A 19446-nucleotide genomic window follows, 5' to 3' on the forward strand; every position below is an offset into this window, starting at 1 on the left:
GGGGGGGGGGAAGTGTGGCTCTATGGACTACAATTCCCCTGAGCCCCTGCCAGCACCATGCGCATCCGGAGAGCCACACTTTGGTCACTCCTGCCCTATGAGAGTCCTTCAGCCCCCCATCAAACTTTGTACTGATTTCAAATTGTGGATTCCAGTGCAAATACGTCTATGAGTAAAAGCTGGAAGCTCAGAAAGGAGTGGTGCTGTCCCAAGGAAGAAGAAGAAAAAGAAGAAGGAGAGCTGGTTCTTAGATGCCACTTTTCTGTACCTGAAGGAGGCTCAAAGCGGCCTCCATTCGCCTTCCCTTTCCTCTCCCCACAACAGACACCCTGTGGGGTGGGTGAGGCTGAGGGAGCCCTGAGATCATTGCCCTGACCCAGCTGGCTGCATGTGGGGGAGCGCAGAATTGAACCCGGCTCACCAGATTAGAAGTCCACACTCCTAACCACTGCACCAAGCTGGCTCTCAGTTGATCTGAGTAGGGCACTGAAGAATGGCTCCAGCACTTGGGGGATAATCATGTGTATTTAAAGACGATTAGACCTCTTTAGGGGGGGGGGGGAGCAAATGTTAGTCTGCATGATTCGGCTGTCATTCCCCCGGGTTAATAATTCAAACAAGGCCCCTGACCTGCACTCCACCCCTGCTTAAGTCACCACCGCAGTGGAGCTCTGAGCCTTCCTGGGTTGGTTTTTGCAACACGAGACTGTGAGGCGACAGGGAAAAAACAAAACAAAAACAGCATAAAAACACACGGGAGAGATCCGAAAAGGCAAGCCAGAGCCGATAGGAAGCAACCGTCACCGCAAACGGAGGCTACGCTAGTTCCTATTTGCGACTGAACTGCAGTTCGATATGAATTTGCCTGAGGACTGGGCCCTTGAAGCAGAGCCAGTCCCGAGAAGCATGGGGTCCCAGGGCTGGGACTGGCCGTGGCTACTCACGCTGACCTTGCCGGACTCCTCCAGCTGCGTGCCCCGCTTCCAGGCCTCCGAGAAGATGGAGCTGACGATACTCTGGGAGCGGACGTGCCCCACGGGGGTGTCTGAAAGCCCACTGTCGGACTGGTTGGAATGATTAGACTGAGACTCTGTTCAAAGGCATGTAGGGAAACGGCTCAGACATGTTGACAAAGGTGCATGCGAGACATGGAAGAGACAAACTCTGCATGCACTAAGTTCCCCCGTCCCGCTCTTGAAAACCTCCCTGCAACTAACTATATGCGCTCACCAAGAAATCACCATTCAAAATGTCTGCATTACTACCTAAAAAACAGAGTTTTGGGGATTCAAAACGACTAGCGATATGTCGCCTGCATAAGGATCGATCTAGTTTTACCCCGTTAATGCAATCGGACAATTTCTGCTAAAGGTGCAGAACTGAGGGTTAAGAAACAACCAAAGAAAGAGGCAAAGAAGTTGCTTGCTTTATGAACTGCTGTTGGTGGATGACTTTTTCATATTGAAGAAAATACCACAGATGTTTCATGCCTAGAGAGTAGGAGATAATGCCAGGCTCCAGCCTATCAGGTACTTTTTCTGTGTCGTTTTAGATTTTTACTTTAATTTTATTATAGTCAAGCTACTTATTAATGGGATTGCACATCATGCATCGTCCTCTATCGCAGGGTGGCCAGATGGTGGCTCTCTAGATCAGTGGTCCCCAACCCGCGGGCCGCGGCCCGGTGCCGGGCCGCGGCTCCCTCTCCCTGCCCCCCCCGCAGTAAGAAACTTCCCAGGCCGCAAGCTTGTGGCCCGGGAAGCTTCTTACTGCGGGAGGGGGGGAGAGGGAATCAGGCCCGCGCATTGCGCATGCGCGGCCGAAATCGCGCATGTGAGAAAGTGTTGCACATGCGCAATTTCGGCCATGCATGCGCAATGCGCGGCCGCACATGCGTGGCATGCACGGGCGGGCAGTTGTCCTGCCGGTCCCCAGCCTCAAAAAGGTTGGGGACCACTGCTCTAGATGTCTGTGGGCTACCACTATCATGAGCCCTTGCCAGCTGATGGGAATTGTAGTCCACAGACATCTGGAGAGCCACCGTCTGGCCACGCCTGCTCTGTTGTTTCCTCCCTATAGATGCAGTTCAATCCCCGTGGATATATTCATGTCTAAGCTCTTTTTAAACATGTGGTCTGAGGATCTGCAGTCGAATGCACTGTGCTGATTTGTATGGGAAATTATCAGAATATTGTTCCCACAATGGGAAGACAAAGGTGTGGTCATTACATTTGGGTAGGCAGAGGAAGCACAAAAACCTGGAGAGGCTGGACTTGTTATTTCACAGTCAACTGCTGGCCCTACAAGCAAACCACGTTGTAATTTTTAAACTCACAAGGCCTTGTACACAATGCACTTTGTTCCTCTTTCACTGCTTCTGAGGACTCACCTGGTAAACTCGAAGAGCTGGATCCGGACTTAATACTAGAGCTGGACAGAGAGGTCCAATCATAGGCCGATTCCGTCCTTTTCAGTGCCTCTTGATAGTTCACATATAATTGTTTCCCATACTGAAAAACAGGACGGGGGGGGGGAGGGGGGGTTAACACTTCTTTGAGTTTGACTTTACCGGTTGCACAATTCAAGTCCCTTTTAAAGAGAAGCAGGTTTGCTTTTGACAAAACCTGGACTGGAAGGCCACTGTCAGGAGAGGCTTCATGGTGTTTTAGGCAGTGGACATTAGAGATGGCTGCTTGTCTTAGGGAACAGTATCAAACTACCTGGCAAAATGTGGGGAAAGTGCATTAAGGCCATCATTGGTCCCTTGTGGCCAGCTTTTTTAGGTCTCAACAATTATTTGTCTAACGCAGCCTTTCCCAATCTTGGCTTATATGTACTTTGGCACATTTTGGCCACTTTGGCGATGCCTGAAGCGGCGCATACGAGGCCAGCATCGCCAGGAGGAGGGGTGGCAGCAGCACTGCCGCCTCCCCCACCGCTGGCCGCCTCGGGCTTTGGTGATCTCCGAGGCAACCAAACTGCACCAAAGCGCACAACCCTACTTTGGACCATGGAGGAGCCCCTGAAATAGTTTTCCAGGCTTCGAGGAGCCCCGGAAGTGATGTCAGCTGGCCACGCCTCCCTGCCACGCCCCCAGAAACCAGAAGAGAACTCACTCATAGTCAAAGGGGGGGGGGGAGAAATGGAAGCGGCCGAGTCCGTGAAGGCAGGAGGGAGAAGGACCACGGAGCCCCTCTGGAATTCCCCAGGCCGCTTGGGGGCCCGTGGACCGCTGGTTGGGAATCCCTGGTCTAACTCATTGACTGCTAGTTCCCAAAATATAGTGCCTTTCGGCAGTCCTCACAGGCTGTGGCTGAAAAATCAATCAGAAAAACCGAACAGCAGGATCAGGGCAGACGCGGACAATAAAATAAAGGAATCAACGTACTAAGAAACGGATAACGCAGCATCTGAAGAAGCAGCAATAAGCTGCCTTATGTGGCATCAAACCAGTGGGGCCCCTTTTGACCGGCAGCTGCCAGTGGCCTCAGCCAGAGATCCTTCACGCAATTCCCACGCAGGCTTTTGGAGCAGGAAATCCTGGAGAGCCGACCTGGCCCGTTCTGTGTGCAAAAGAGGGGCTGCCACGGGGCCCCAGTCCCTCCTTCAAGCAGAGGAGCAGCATTTGGGGCGCTGTAGGTGCTTGTGGGAACCCATCCTTGAAATCAGTATTCTGCCCTAGTCTCCTAACAGGCCTGCAGACAGAGAGACATCCTGTTGACTGGAAACAACCTCCACAGTGCAGGATGTAGCGTGCAAAAGGAATGCATCTGAGCAGTAGGACGGCTCTACCACTTAGAGGAAAAGGAGCGTAACTGCCATGGTAACCAATTCAGGTTATGTTTGACTTTCAAGTCTTCAAGTATTTTGACTTTTAAGTTCTTCAAGTATTTAAAAGGGTGCCAGATTTATTTTTATTTATTTTTTTTATATTTATATACCGCCCTCCCTGGGGGCTCAGGGCGGTTTACATAGAACAACAACAGTACATAAAACATATGGAGGATGGAGCAGAGTTGTTCTCTCTTGCCCCAGAGGGACAGACTAGAACAAATGGGATGAAATTAATTCAAAAGAAATTCTGTCTAAACATCCGGAAGAAGTTCCTGACAGTCAGAGTGGTTCCTCAGTGGAACAGGCTTCCTCGGGAGGTGGTGGGTTCTCCTTCTTTGGAAATTCTTAAACTGAGGCCGAATAGCCATCTGACGGAGAGGCTGATTCTGGGAAGGTTCAAGGGGGTGGCAGGTGACAGTGGAGGAGCGATCGGGTGGTAAGTGTCCTGCCTACTGCAGGGGGTTGGACTAGATGACCCACGAGGTCCCTTCCAACTCTATGATTCTGTGATTCTAAGGATCTAGGGCTGATCTGGACCCGACTGGGGTTTCCCAGCTGCTGCATGGATGCATTCCCAAAGGCTTCTGTGTGGAAACCGGGTGATCTTCACTGGAACAAGAGAAAAATCCCTCCGGGGACAATCTGGTTATTTTGTCTCATAATAGCAGCCTGCACTGGTCACTTTTATCCTGGGCTGCAATGGAATGATTTCAGAAGCAACCTTCCTTGCCTCTGAAGCCACTGGAAGCGCACTGACACCCCCCCCCCCACTACCGAGGGTTAGAAAATTGCCACCCTATAGCTTTCTGAGTGGGAACACAGCTGTCCTTGTCACCTCCACCAAGCATTAAGACACGATGCGCCAGACTCTCTCCCCATGCCTTCCTCCCGCCCCACTCCTCACAGGGCTAGAAACTTAGTCACTCATCATGCACAAATGCTGGTGCGCGTCTTGCTGTGACTTGGCAAAAGGGGGCTTTAAAGCAGCTTCACTCTAGCCTTGAAGGGGAGGGAGACATCCCAATTCATGGGAATTGTAGTCCATGGACATCTGGAGGGCCACAGTTTGACTACCCCTGTTCTATGGGGTCACCCTAAGTTAGCTGCAACTGGATGGCACCTTCCACTCAACCAGAGTTAAGTTTCTGACGGGGATCCTCTACAGCAAAACGTTAGAAGAAGAGCTGGGTCTTTTGTACTACCCGAAAGTGTCTCAAAGAGGCTGACAGTTGCCTTCCCTTTCCTCCCCCCACAACAGACACCCTGGGAGGGAGGTGGGGCTGAGAGAGCCCTGAGGGAACTGTGATTGGCCCCAGATCACCCAGCATGTGGAGGAGGAGTGGGGAATCCAACTCAGTTCTCCAGTTCGAGGTGGCCACTCGTAACCAAGGGCCATCTTCTCAGCATTAGGGGCCTCTGGGCAAAGCAGTGCCGTGGAGCATTGCCTACCTCCCAGGAATAAAAATATAAACTATCAATAAAATTAAACTTCTGTTTATCGGTACTTCCAACAAAATTAAAAGTCATGCTGTACAGCAAAGATTAATCAGCACAAACCTTTGGACAATATAAAATGAGCCTTGAACTTGATAAAAAAAATGTCAACATATAAATGGTACTCAATCGGTAAATCGTTTTCACATCTTATATAAACAGCTTGCCCATCCCCATATTACACGATATCAAAATATACACAGATTAGCATGGGGCTCCTTTGCGCATGGGGCCACCGGGCAACTGCCCAGCACACCCACACAGCCACCCCCAGCCCGTCTATTTGGGGATCTCTTCCCCTGCAGCTGCATTACGCCCCTGCCTGCCCAGCATCATAACCAACACACCAAGCTGGCTCTCAAGGGAAGGCAGGGTGCTTGTGGGCACATCCCTGTTTCCCAAGGGTTAAAAATGAAGGCAGAACGTAGTACGTGTCCTGGCATGGATCCGGACCATTATTCTGCTGGTGTTCCCCAGATGTTTATCCTCCACATTTCCCGGGGGACAAACGTAAATAAGAATTTTGAATCAGGCCCTTTCTTCTTCTTCCAAGAGTCAACTGCCCAAGTGATCTCTTGAACTTAGCTGTTGCCCCTTTTGCAAACAGAGCGGAAGGCCTTGGCTATCCCTGCATCCTACAGCAGGCCAAACAAGGAACGGTGCTGTCGTGGGAAGGGGAAATGCCCAGCCATGACATCTTGTGCACAATGAAGAAGAAATACCTACCTTAGCGATACGGATCCCATTCACCCACTGATGCAGTGTCCTGACATCATCACAGCACAGATACTTAATGTATTGGGATTTCTTCTGGATCTGGGGATGCTGGAAGAGAAATCCTCAGTGTGAACCATAAGTAAACAACGCAGCACGTACCTGCAACTCTTGTTCACCGCGTGGTCTTCTGTGAAGGCACACATGTGGAATCCGTGGATACACAGTGAGAAAATAAGAGCCTGCTCAGGAATGCAGCTGAATCCCATTCAGAACGATTACTTGCACTCCACAACACCAGCTCATTTTTAGGTTCAAGCACTCCATGGCCCAAGGAAAGACGGCCACAAAAACACTCTGGAACGTGACGCTTCGTCCACAAACACTCCAAAGGTGACTGCCAGCGCTGTCCCAGGGTGAGTTGCTCCAGCCCAGCCTTTCTCCACTTTTTAACCATTGAGAGAACCTGAAATATTCTTCCGGCTTTGAGAAACCCCAAAAGTGGTTTGATCGTGCAGAAGAGGGTTGGGAAGCAGAGCTGTGAGCACCCTCAACCGGGGCCCCTCCCCTTGCCTCCCCACTCCCTAGAGCCCCTCTTTGGCCATTTTGGGAGGGGGAGGGGGTTGACATGACCATATATGATCACATCACCCAATAAATGTGTCACAAATTTTAAAAATATACTAAAAATTAATTAGCTCCCACCCACTTGGGAAACCCTTCCAGGGCCGTCAAGAAACCCCAGTGGAGAAAGGCTGCTGCAGCCTAAGGGCCACAGTAGGCTGAAGTAACTCTGCAAAGGACCAATCACAATCCATATTGGCATATTCTTCCGCTCAGCTGGGGGGACGGGCTGCTAAAGGCAGGAGCGGGCCATGTGCTGCAGCCACCCCCTCCCCATCCATCTGGGGATTTCTTTCCCGCAGCCCCCTTACGAGCTACAGCTCTTAGCATCCGTTACCTTCAGCACAAGGCAGTAGTCCGTTGGGGCTTTATACTTGTTCCGATAGTCTTGCCCGTAGTAAACATTCACGTGGTCAAGCTGAAGAAAGCAGACGAGATCCCGGGAGACCTGGAACCCAAATGCGTATTCCCGTGATTAAAACAAACACCCCAAACATTTTGCCCTAAAACTGGGCTATCTTAACTCCAAAATTCCCAGCACCTTTCAGACTGAAGTAAATATCAAAAAGGAGGCCACAGTTCCAGAAACAAACCCGGAAGGGCAAGTAGGACCAGTTTGGCTGCTAGATACACACGGTGGGCTCAAAACTCAAAGCCATCTGCCCATACGGAGAACTCCTGGCTCCTGGACAGGAACCAAGCGTCAGGGATTTTAAGCAGGCAGGAAAGGTTTTTCACAAGGACAATGAAAAAATTGGCTGCAATATTCTTATGATTATTAATTATTCAATTAATAGCCCGCCTTACTCTGAACCTCAAGGCAGGTTACAAAAAAAGTCATACCCCCAATATAAAACCCTCTCCCCTAAAACCAACAGTTCAATAAAACATTAGGATAGCAAAATTCCCTTCTCCCCTCTACAGACAACCACCAGGAGGTCCACATGATGATGTAGAGTAGCCTGAGGGTGGCTCAGCTGGAGTTTCTGGATCAAGGACAAGGGCAGGCCTGCGTAGAGGGAGTTAAAGGTAAAGGTATCCCCTGTGCAAGCACCGAGTCATGTCTGACCCTTGGGGTGACGCCCTCCAGCGTTTTCATGGCAGACTCAATACGGGGTGGTTTGCCAGTGCCTTCCCCAGTCATTACCGTTTACCCCCCAGCAAGCTGGGTACTCATTTTACCGACCTCGGAAGGATGGAAGGCTGAGTCAACCTTGAGCCAGCTGCTGGGATCGAACTCCCAGCCTCATGGGCAGAGCTTTAAGACTACATTTCTGCTGCCTTACCACTCTGCGCCACAAGAGGGAGTTACAGAAGCCCAATCTAGAGGTGACCGTCCCATGGATCACTGTGGCCAGACAGTCTGAGGACAGGTAGGGCACTACTAGCCTCGCCTGGTGCAGATGGGAAAACGCCGTGCATGCTACTTCTGTGACCTGGGCCTCCATCGACAGGGAGGCATCCAAGATCACCCCCACATTTTTAGCCATGGGTGAGATGCAAAGGTGGACAGGTGTGCTTCCTGTCCTGCCCAGCCACAGACGCTCCGTCGTGGAGGGGCTGAGTTTCAGGCGGCTCTGCTCTATCCACCCAGCAATGGCTTCCAAACATCTGGCAAATGTATCTGGGGTGCGTGTGTGTGTGTGTGCGTGTCTTGATGGCCACCCATGAGGACATAGAGCTTGGTGCCATCCGCATATAGATAACACCCCAGGCTGTAGCTCCGGCCCAGCTGACCTAGAGGGTGCAAATTGACCAAGAATCTAGAGAGGTGCTACTTTGTATAAATTCCCCATGGTAGGAGAAAGATTAAAGGGTACAGAAATATTTTGCTATCAATGGCTATTTCATAGAATAGAATCATAGATTTGGAAGGGACCTCCAGGGTCATCTAGTCCAACCCCCTGCACAATGCAGGGACTCACAACTACCTGCCCACCCACAGTGACCCCCATTTCATGCAGAAGTGATCCCCCTTCCCCCCAGAAACCAGCCTGGAGGAAATCCATCTGCTTCCTGGGGATCTGACCATTACCACCTTCAGACATTACAAAGAACTGAAATTAAGAAGCAACTCCCCCTTTTTCCTAATTGTCTTGCTTTGCTCAGGCCCTCCCCTTGCTCCTGCTTGGAGGCTGCAGGTGCTACTGGCTTTTCCTAGCAACTAATCTTAATGGAGCCAGCGGCACTAATTCTTCAGAAAAGAAAACAGTTCGGGGCCAACCAACATTCTGAGCTGATGGGAGGGATTTTGGTCGGCACAGTGTGACCTCCTCCCCTACTACAGTCTGACATGGCCCCCAAAATGCTACTCTGGGGGGACAGGGGTACCCCAGAAACAAACATGGGAGGGGTGCTGGCTCCGTGACAGGGCATCTGGTGGCAGGTTCCGGTGAAAATACCCTCCTTCTGTCCAGGGAAACCAGCAGGATCCAAAATTACCCCCAAAAGAGTTGAATGCAAACAGATCTAATCTCCTTGGCAGGAGGGATCTCACCTTTGCTTTCCCTTTTGGAACGTAGTAGATTCCAGAGGCTCGCAAAAGGAAGTATCGCTTCTTCCAAGACTTCTTGCCATCATCTTTCAGCCAGAGCACTCCCTCAATTTCTGGAACGGTTACCGAGCTTCCACAGAAGCACTCCTAGAATAGAAGCCGTCAGAGCAGATCTGAAGCCGTATCACAAGAAGATTTCTTCTAAACATGCAGGCGGCATTTTGGGACCCAGAACCCTCAGGCTTGCCAATGAACCCTGCCCTGGAGGGAAGCCCCGCTGGACAGAGCCACGTTCTGAGTTCAGGCCCCGACGGATGCAATCGTGTGGGCCCTGGTCCAAAGGCCCCACTGCAATGCCACAGGAACAGAGGAGGGAATCTTCCCGCCCTGGCAGGCTCCTGGCTACCCAAACCGTGCCTCAGAATATTCCCCAATTGAGACCATCTTCAGATGTCGACGTGCAAAAGCTTTGGCAATGTGATGTGGTTGTTTTCGGGAAGCCCACTAGAAAATCATTTTGTTGGCTCAGTATGTGCTTAAACCCAGCAGTTTTATCTCCTTTTCAGTCCCCCTTCCTGTCTTGCCCATTCTGCCCAGTTCCCTAGTGCTGTTTTGCTTCAATTCCCCAGGAAAGGCAGACACACCCCACAATACCCTTTCTGGAAACAACTGGGCAGGCCTCCTTGGCGCTATTCCTTCTTTGATTTTCACAGAGCTGGAAGAGACCACCAAGGGCCATCCGCTCGAGCCCCCCACCTTCTTGGGCACTTAAAAATCCCCCACTCTTGCTAGGCGTTTATCCATCCTCCTCCTAAAAACCTCCAATGAAGGAGACTCCACCACCCTCCGAGGCAGCGGATCTGCTGCTTTACACCGCAGAAGGCACCCCTGAGGCAGTGCGTGGAGGAGGTCCTAAGGCCAAATGCAGCCTTCAGCACCTGCTGGCTTTATCCTCCCTCCTTCCCAGGCCTGTGTGGCCCTCGATCCTAATCAGCCTCTTGAGCAGCTAGCCTGACCCACTCCAGCTCACTTTGCCTCTGGGACTGACTGCCACCTTCCATCACTTTGTAAAGGCTTCTGCCACCGTCTCCTATGACTCACTGCCCTCCATGAACATTGAGTTGTTTGTCATTGGATTTCTATATTGCCCCTCTCTTCAAGTGGGCTCAGGGCGTTTTACACAGTAAAATAGAAAACATCATTAAAACAGTTTAAGAACAAGTTCAGCTTCTCTATTCCCCCACCGTCCTTCTGCCTCATACCACATTTGGTGATGGGCAGGGAGCCAAAGGGCGGAGAGGAGAGGAGAGGAGAGGGGCCCGTAAGCTTTCCAGCCGCCATAGTCTCAATTATTCGTACATATTTACCGAGATTTCTTGCATTCCCTTCAAGTTCCTAATCCCTACATTTGAGTCTCCGGAGTCCTTTGCATGCATTTCTGCTCTATCATTTCTTCTTCTCCCATTTTATGCTTGTTGAGCCCCACCTGTTTCCACATGGCCTGTCCACCCTTCTAGGTGAATGACAGAAGTAGTGAAATTAGGGTTGCCAGGTCCCCCGGAGCTGCTGGCAGGGGGTAGGAGGCACATTCCGGGAGTATGGAGGAGCGCCAAAAATGAATGCAGTGTGCTGACATCTACTGGAGGCAAAAACTCTATGGTAGAATTAGCTTGTAACCACAGAGTTCTGCCCCCATCCCCTCCCAAAGACCCCAACCTGCTGACATCACTTCTGGGTGATGTTGGCACGTCACATTAATTGCCTGTTTTCCTCCCTTTGAGGGAGTGAATCTGAGGTGACAAGGGGCCCCCAGAAAGTGGACCAGGGGGCCACCTAAGTGAAATGGCGCCTCGTGCCCTTGCTCTGGGAATTCTCACCTCCAGCAGTACTTCCTTGTTCCTATCCGCCATTTCAGAAGTCTCTCTTTTCCCCAGAAGATAGTTCTATAAGAAACACATGGAGACTTAAAGTGAAACATCTGCATTTGGAAATGAAGCCAAGTCACCTTCCTACTTGATCTGTACACACTGACAACACAGTTGGGCTAATGAAAAAATTATTTGGATCTTTCCTTGATCTTTCTCAACTAGGTAATATTTGACTTTTCCCTTTAAATAGTGCCTAATCCATCCCTGATCATAAAGGGCAAGGTAGGTAAGCTTTGTGCAAGAATGAAAAACAAACGTAACATACCAACAGAGAATAATCAGAACGACTCTCCTTAAGTCCTAAAGACTCCCCTCAAAGGCATTTTAAAACCACCCCTGAGACTTCCTTGCAACATGACAGGCCTTCTCCTTGGTCCTGCAAGACTAAAAGGGGAAGTGATGCAGGATCTCCTCCCAGGAGTCCAATTCTCAGGATGGCGAAATTAACATTTATCCCACGGCCAGTCTGCCTAAGCATGCTGAAGAAGAGAGTTGGTTTTTATACACCATTTTTTTCTACTCAAAGGAGTCTCAAAGTAAGCGCCTTCCTCTCCCTGTGAGGGAGGTGAGTCTGAGTGACAGATTTACTCGGTGTGAACAGCACTCTCAGGGCTGTGACTAGCCCAAGGTTACCCAGCTGGCTGCAGGTGGAGGAGCAGGGAATCAAGCCTGGCTCTCCAGATTAGAAGCTGCCACTCTAATCTGTCTGTCCCACTGGACCAATGGAAGAGGATAATTCTTAATACAGCTGTCGATTCTGGTTGTGTGCCGATGAGGAAAAAAACCCACTTCTCCATATGGCTGGACGCTACCCAGTAAAAACTTCCTCCCTATCTGCATACCAACGATGGGCCGTTTACGACCAGCAGCTACGATGCCAGGGCTCAACTGTGGCCATCCTCCGTCAGAAGGACACGCTTTTACTGGAATACACACCAGTTAGGTCTCTCACAACTCTGGACACCGCAGAACTGATCTGTTGACTTGGGAGGATGCTGCCACATATTATCGACTAGATTACCCCCCCCCCCAAGCCAATAATATTTCCACGTGTTTAGCTACATGAGATACCCCAGAAGGACCCAGGGCATTGAGAGCTGTCTGGCCGCCTCATTCCTCCCTGCTGCCTCTCGCACCCCCCCCCCCAAAGATGAAAAGAGGATGCTCCACTGAGAGCAGGCAACACGCACACTCGGAGGACCCCCAAGCCCCCCCCCCCGTTCCAGCCACCTGCTCAGCTCTCTTGATCTCTGCCAGATCAGTGGCTGCTTCTGCCCAATCTCTCTCTCTCCCCCCCCCCCCCAGTATTGCTTTCAATGCATTCAGGATGAGAAAAAAGGGATGATGGGGAATGTCCTGAAGAGCATCTCCACATAAACAGCTCTGCCATGTCAGACTCACCTGGGGATTTTTGAAAAGTGCATATTTTTCTATGCGTTCTACAAACATAAGCTTGTTTTGACTGTCCCTTGTCCAGTTGAGGAGATTCTCGACCAGGTTTTCATGATCTTCGAAGATTCTCTCTGCACAATGAAACAGAATGCCTATAACAGGGACCCTGAACAAGCCCCCCAGTTTCGCAGGCCGCCCTTGCGTCGTCGTGGGGAATTACAAGGCATCTGGATAGAGGCGACAACAGAGTTCATGGCGCACTCCCCAGAAGCACTAACAAACAGGGCAAATATATTTTACATCTTCTGATTCTGACAGTGCACAAGCAGACGATGAATGGGCCTTTCTCATGGCCTAGGAGGCCCAGAATGTAAACTAACTGCGGCTAACTGTGATCCCTAAAGCCTCACTCTACAGAGATGGGTCTGCACACGCACAGACAACCTTTTAATTGACTTTGGGGAACAAAGACAGGGTTGTTTAGCACTGAAAGGCATTCTGAGCATGACTCTCTCTCTCTCTCTCTCTCTGCATCACTGGCTTCAGGCTGACTTGTTCTTTTTTTTTTAAATGAAAGAAGAGTCTATGACAGGCGGGACTCCAGCCTATTGCTTCATTATCAAGAGGGGAACAAAACCCATAAAGAGAAGACGCTTCACCACTTCGAATGTATCTTTGCAGAAAGAGATCGGAAACAAATCTGCCCTTCTGAATACTCACAAGGGCAAACGTGGTTCCCAATGAAATGTATTCAAAAGCCCCATCCGGGATCACACCCAGGGTGTTCTCGCGTCAAGGATACCCCGGACATGATCATGGAAGGCTGGTGCGACATTCAAAACCAGGCAGGAGGTGTTACGAAAGATCTCCACCAGAGAGAGGAGAGAGCAGCCGTCGCTCATGGTAGGCCCTGCTGATCTTGGCAGACCAAGGTGTCCTGGTGTCAGGCACCACAGAGTTGTTTAGGGTTGCCAGCTCAGGACTGGGAAGCTCCTGGGGATTTTGGCGGCAGAGTTTGGGAAGGAAAGGAACCTTCCACGGGTCATAATGCCAGGCTCCACCTCCCAAAGCAGCCATTTTTGTTGGGGAAATTGACCTCTGCAATCTGGAGATCTCCAACCACTGGGGGCTGGCAACCCTTTATCTGTGCAGCGTGTTCTGATTGAACTGATTCCAATGTGTGTGCAAAACTCTGCTTTGTCAGCTTCAAGCCTTCCCAGGCGGACGGACCCCTTTCCTAAAACTGCCACCGAGGGTTGTGTGCTCCGGCACGGCTCAGCCAGTTCGGTGATGACTGAAGCGACTGAACTGCGCCTGAGCACACAACCCTCCATGCCATCTCTGTGGCCCACCCCAATTGCGCTTATTACATGCACAAAAAAGGTTTTTACCATCTTTTTAAAATAAAGAGATAAAAAATTAGTATTTTGAACAAACGAAATCACTGTAAAAATGCACGAGTGACACATGTGTCACACAAACACCTCCTCAAATCTAGTTTATTCCAAAATTACTCCGATATACTACAGCAAATATGGAGAGCCCCCAGAACAAAAGCCTATCTGGATTGTCTCAATTTGGGCAGGTAACATCTTGTCAACTAGACAGCAAGCTAAGATGAGCTTGGTTTTGAGTATCTTTAGATGTGGAATTAAAAATATCGAGCACTGCGGAACACCCCCCCCCCCCCAACAATGTTAGGGCTTTTTCTTAGCCTCACTTTGCCCTAATTTCTTCTTGCTCATATACAACTGTCACATTAAAAGAACTGAATGAGTTCTCAAGATGAAAATTGAAGCTCACACAATGTCCAATTCCCCCCACAAGCCTTGTATTCCTCAAAGTTACCAAATGCATTTCATTGACATGTTGGGAAAATGAGAACAAGGCGATTTCAAAGGAGATTATGAATGTTGACTAAATGGCCAAGGATTCCCCCACGAGGATTTCACACATTTAGTGGGGTGCAGGGATGGGGTGGGGTGGGGCGGGCGAAGAAGCCAGGAAAAAGATTATTCCGCCATCTTGCTTTACTGACCCATTTGTAATTCCGAGATGGTTTCCACCAAAGACCAGTCTAGGCTGAAACCGCAGTGAGATTTGTCCATCAGGTTGTCCAGCACTTGTCTCACGGTCTGCCTCTCGTCGACCATCATCGTCTTGGAGCTGTCATCGGACATGTGGACACGGATCACCAGCTGCACGGAGAAAGAGTGGCGCGTTACGGAGAAGGGCCTTGGCTCTGCCTCAGGTTCCAGCCCCAGCACCCCCAGGGAGAGGATCTGGCCGCAGGAGGCACGGAAGACCTCTGCCTGAGACCCTGAAGAGCTGCAGTCTGAGTGGGCAGCACTGAGCAAGACGGGCCGAGGGTCTGACTCCGTATTTGGTGGCTCTGGGAGTCCACGGGTGTCAGGGCTTGCCAGGGAGGCAGCTTAAGATCATCCGGAGGAACCTAGATGGAGGGTTTGCTGCCACCTTTCTGCTGAAACTCTTGCCCTTGCTCCCATCTTGCAGCGTGCAGTCATTTCATATCTGCCCCATCGCACCTCAAGGACGGAATTAGAATGAGCTATTTAAATGTCCATTTTGACCGCAGAGTACACTTTGCACGCACTCTGAGAATACCTCAAGGCCAACAGGTGGTCTGCATGCTGGGAAGGAGGAGGAGGAGGAGGCACAGCAGCAACACAAACGGGCATCGAGTCTAAACTCCGGAATGACATACAAATGAAACTGCCACTTACCTTTTTCACTTGTGCTTCTTTAATCTTCTCTAAGGCTACCCTGATCTTCTCAGCCTTTAGTTTAGCAGCTTGTTCTTCCTGTGGGGCAGAAGAACACCTGGTCAAACAAGCACGGGGCTGAGGATTAACCCCGGAAGGGATCAGTGGGCTAAAGATGACATCGGGAGAGCTTTGGGCAGGACCCCTTGGGCAGGAGCTTGCCATGTCCCTTCCTTCCCCCCACTGCCCGGCCTCCTGGCACTGTCTCCGCATTGCTGCCTTGCCCCGTTCCCCCCCTAATCAAATCATTTGACGTCTCCTTCGGACATTTCAATGAGCATGGAAAAAGAAGGGCCGCCCATTGTTTTCTGGACTTAAAGAGATTTAGCAGCAAAGCAATACGAAGCCCATGGGTTACTGCAGGCCTTCTGAGTAGCACGTTTTGAAATCTACCAGTCCCAAATTCGATCTGGCGAGTTGAAAGGGGCACGCGTTTCCCCTCCCAGCTGAAGCCCCGCTGCTATTCCGGAGAGCCTCCCTTCAGACATGCCTTTTCTCTTAGTCCCAGGCTGGACCTCCTCCCTCCCTGTGTACTCCTGGGAGTCGTGAAGCGACAGCTGTGGCCAGCAGTGGACTTGTCAGTCAGTAACACAATCATCATCTCCAATAAAAGTGAGGAGTAAGTTGATAACAGCAGGAATAAATGGGGACTGAAACAGGATCTGAACAGCCAATTAGGCAAGGGACAATGTGTGTTATTAAAGCTGGTGTGAGTGAAGATCCCTAGAAGATGGTTTCATGGAGCCTGAGAAGGAGAACTAGATGAATAATTTTGTCACTCCAAAAAGCCACACTGGCGCTTCAAAGACCCTCTGAAGCTAGTCAAGCATTGCTCCTTCTTCCCGACGGATTTCCTCGGTTTCCTCTCTGATTTTTTGGGGGGCTGGGGGGGGGGCGGGGGGCTGGATCCAACAAAGCCCAAGAGTCCTTGTGGATGCTGGAGGATGAAGAATCTGCGAGGACAAAAGTCCACTCTAGGAAACTGGGGGCTGCAGTAACAAGGCAGATAAAAATTGGTTGGCCAAGAACAAAAAGGCATTAATTTCATACCCCTTTCTCTCTTTCCTGCAGCACGAGGGGAACTGCATGGATTGTTGTCCATGTGGACCCCACAACGTATAGCCAGCTTCTTGGGAGATCTTGTGGTTGCTGGGAAAAGTTGGATGGCAGAAACGTTTGTTCAGAGTGGGGGAGGACACTGACTATTTTTTAAAAATTATTTGGGAAAGCTCATACTTTTTATCATCTTGAATTTTTGGGAACATTGTTGAAAAAGGCTGACTTAGGGTGCTAAGTAATTCTCTTCCGGAATACTTCCTTACATACATGTGTGTACTTGGAAAAGAACAGAATTCTGATGGTTTGGGTTGAGGAATTGTGGCTTATCAAATTCCGTGTAATCCACTTGGGCTCCAAATGGGAAAGGCAGACTACAAACAATGGAACTATAAATAAAAATAAAACTGAGACCTGATGGAAGCTTCCTCTCCCACTCCTGGGCCTCCCTGAAACATGAAATGCTCAGAAAATGTGAGAACACAAATTGTCACAATGGGAATTTCAGGTGTGTTTTGGGCCACTTTAGATATCCCGGCGCCAACCTAAAACAGTGAATTTTGGGTTTAATCTCAGCTTGGAGAGCAGAAAGGAAGATCAGTTTCAGTAAGCACCTTTCTTTAGGTCCAAGATTAAGTATGTATGTATATATGTATGTATGTATTTTATATACCTATGGTAAATCTAGACAGCATCCTAAAAAGCAGAGACATCACCCTGCCAACGAAAGTGCGTTTAGTCAAGGCTATGGTCTTCCCAGTTGCAATGTATGGCTGCGAAAGTTGAACCATAAGGAAGGCCGAGCGTCAAAGAATTGAGGCTTTTGAACTCTGGTGCTGGAGAAGACTCTTGCGAGTCCCTTGGACTGCAAGGCGAACAAACCGGTCAGTCCTAGAGGAGATCAGCCCTGACTGCTCCTTAGAAGGCCAGATCCTGAAGATGAAACTCAAATACTTTGGCCACCTCATGAGAAGGAAGGACTCCCTGGAGAAGAGCCTAATGCTGGGAGCGATCGAGGGCAAAAGAAGAAGGGGACGAGAGAGAATGAGGCGGCTGGATGGAGTCACTGAAGCAGTCGGTGCAAACTTAAATGGACTCCGGGGAATGGTAGAGGACAGGAAGGCCTGGAGGATCATTGTCCAGGGGGTCGCGATGGGTCAGATACGACTCCACACCTAACAACAACAATAATTTTATATACTGTCCTCCCTTGAGGCTCAAGGCGGTTTGCATGGAACATAAGAAAACAATACATGGAACGTAGTTTTTCCATAACATGTAAATAACTACAAGAATAATAATTAACATTATTAATAACTATAACAGAGGTAATGGGCTGTAATAGTGCAAACAAATCCAGGGGCAGAATGCACGAGTGGATTCCTGGGAGGGAGGGCGCAGGGGCTCTGTGGATGTTGCTGGTTTTGCTCGGCCTCAACCAAATGCCTGGTGGAGGAGCTCCCTTTTGCAAGCCCTGCAAAACTCTTTTAACTCCGTCAGGGCCCTGATCTCCTCCGGGAGCTCATTCCACCAGGTGGGGGCCAGGATGGAGAAGGCTCTGGCCCTGGTTGAAGCCAGGAGGGCTTCTGTAGGGCCAGGGGTCACTAGCCAGTTGGTGGTGGCAGAGCGCAGAGCCCTTTGAGGGGCACAGGCAGGGAGGCGGTCCCTCAGGTATACTGGGCCTTGACTGCGTATGGCCTTAAAGGTAATTACCAGAACCTTTAGCCTGCAGCCACTGCAGTTGATGGAGAATGAGCCGGATGTGGGACCTCCACAGTGTTGCTGTGAGGACCCTGGCCGCTGCATTTTGAACCAGCTGTAGTTTCCAGGTCAAGACTAAGGGCAGGCCTGCATAGAGCGAGTTGCAGAAGTCCAGCCTGGAGGTAACCATCACATGGATCACTGTGGCTAGGTGTTCTGGGGCCAGATAGGCCAGTAGCTTGGCTTGGCGGGGACAGTAAAATGCCAGCCGCACTAACTTTGCAACCTGGGCTTCCATTGAGAGGGAAGCGTCCAGAATCATGCCCAGATTCCTGGTGGAGTGAGCCGTAGAGAGCTGCACACCATCCAGGGTGGGCAGGCGCGCTTCCTCACATGGGCCCTTCCTACCCAGCCACAGGACCTCCGTCTTTGAAGGATTGAGCTTCAGCCGACTCTGCTTGAGCCATCTCATCACTGCTTCCAGGCAGCTGGCTAATGCTTCTGGGGGAGAGTCAGGGCGGCCATCCATCAGGAGGAAGAGCTGGGGGTCATCTGTTTATTGGTGGCAACCCAGCCCAAACCTCAGCACTAGTTGAGCAAGAAGATGTTGAATAAAATAGGAGAGAGGACAATTCCTAATTCTACTTCTCATAAAAAGCAAACTCCAAGCACTGTACAGGAGTACAATGCCAGAATTTCAGCTGTAGTGGCATACGAAAACCCGGAATAAAATGTTGTTTGTCTTAAATGTGTCACTGGACACAAACTCCGTCCTGTTGCTTCAAACCAACAGTTATGTCTCCCTCTGAATTTCAGATGTGTTTATGATCTGCTGGGGAATGTAACACGTCATATATGAATGGACAAAGTATTTTTACTTCTGTCTCTAAAACAGCAGCTGCATGATCTCCACCAGAGTTCTCTGCAGAGCCAAGCAGGTTTTTGGGCCCCCCCCCCCCCCAAGGAAGTCAGTCAACTGAGAGTCAAAACCACCGTTTCTTGTCTAATTCGGAGAAAGTGCAAATCACAGATTTGCTAGGCGTGATCCTATGAAGTCTGCCCCACAGTCCCCAAGAAATCCTCCCGCAAACAGCCCCAGCACTGAGCAGAAGGGCGGGAGAGGAGGTGCTGCCTGCTCTCTGATCCACCCAAGCCCATCCCAACCAGGAAGATTTCTATTGTCTCCACGTGCATAAATCCTCTCCTCCTGCTACCTCTGAAACTACTTTTGGAAAATATTTCCAGGCACCACCCAATGGGATGGGCAGCAGTGGGACAGAGAGGGCATGAGGAAGGGAAGAAACATAGGGAGGAGGAAGCAGGGAAAGAGGGAACAAGGGGGAGAGAAAGAAGAGGACCTGCCCCTTTTCTCCACCCGCTGCGCCCCCATTCCCCCTACTGCAAAATGTGATACGTGGTCACTGCT

The 19446-nt window shown here is 50.2% G+C and overlaps 1 protein-coding gene across 1 annotated transcript in view; it reads right to left on the reverse strand.

Annotated features, from left to right (window-relative positions):
• RAPH1 (Ras association (RalGDS/AF-6) and pleckstrin homology domains 1) overlaps window positions 1–19446 on the reverse strand; it is a 90178-nt gene that overhangs the window by 6364 nt on the left and 64368 nt on the right. The window contains 9 exon segments of the mRNA XM_077319212.1: window positions 951–1090; window positions 2390–2510; window positions 6055–6153; window positions 7004–7114; window positions 9164–9307; window positions 11038–11103; window positions 12490–12611; window positions 14519–14678; window positions 15225–15302. Coding sequence (XP_077175327.1) covers window positions 951–1090; window positions 2390–2510; window positions 6055–6153; window positions 7004–7114; window positions 9164–9307; window positions 11038–11103; window positions 12490–12611; window positions 14519–14678; window positions 15225–15302 — 1041 coding nt within the window.

This window comes from Paroedura picta, chromosome 2 (assembly GCF_049243985.1).
Source record: "Paroedura picta isolate Pp20150507F chromosome 2, Ppicta_v3.0, whole genome shotgun sequence".
Lineage (NCBI taxonomy): Eukaryota > Metazoa > Chordata > Lepidosauria > Squamata > Gekkonidae > Paroedura > Paroedura picta.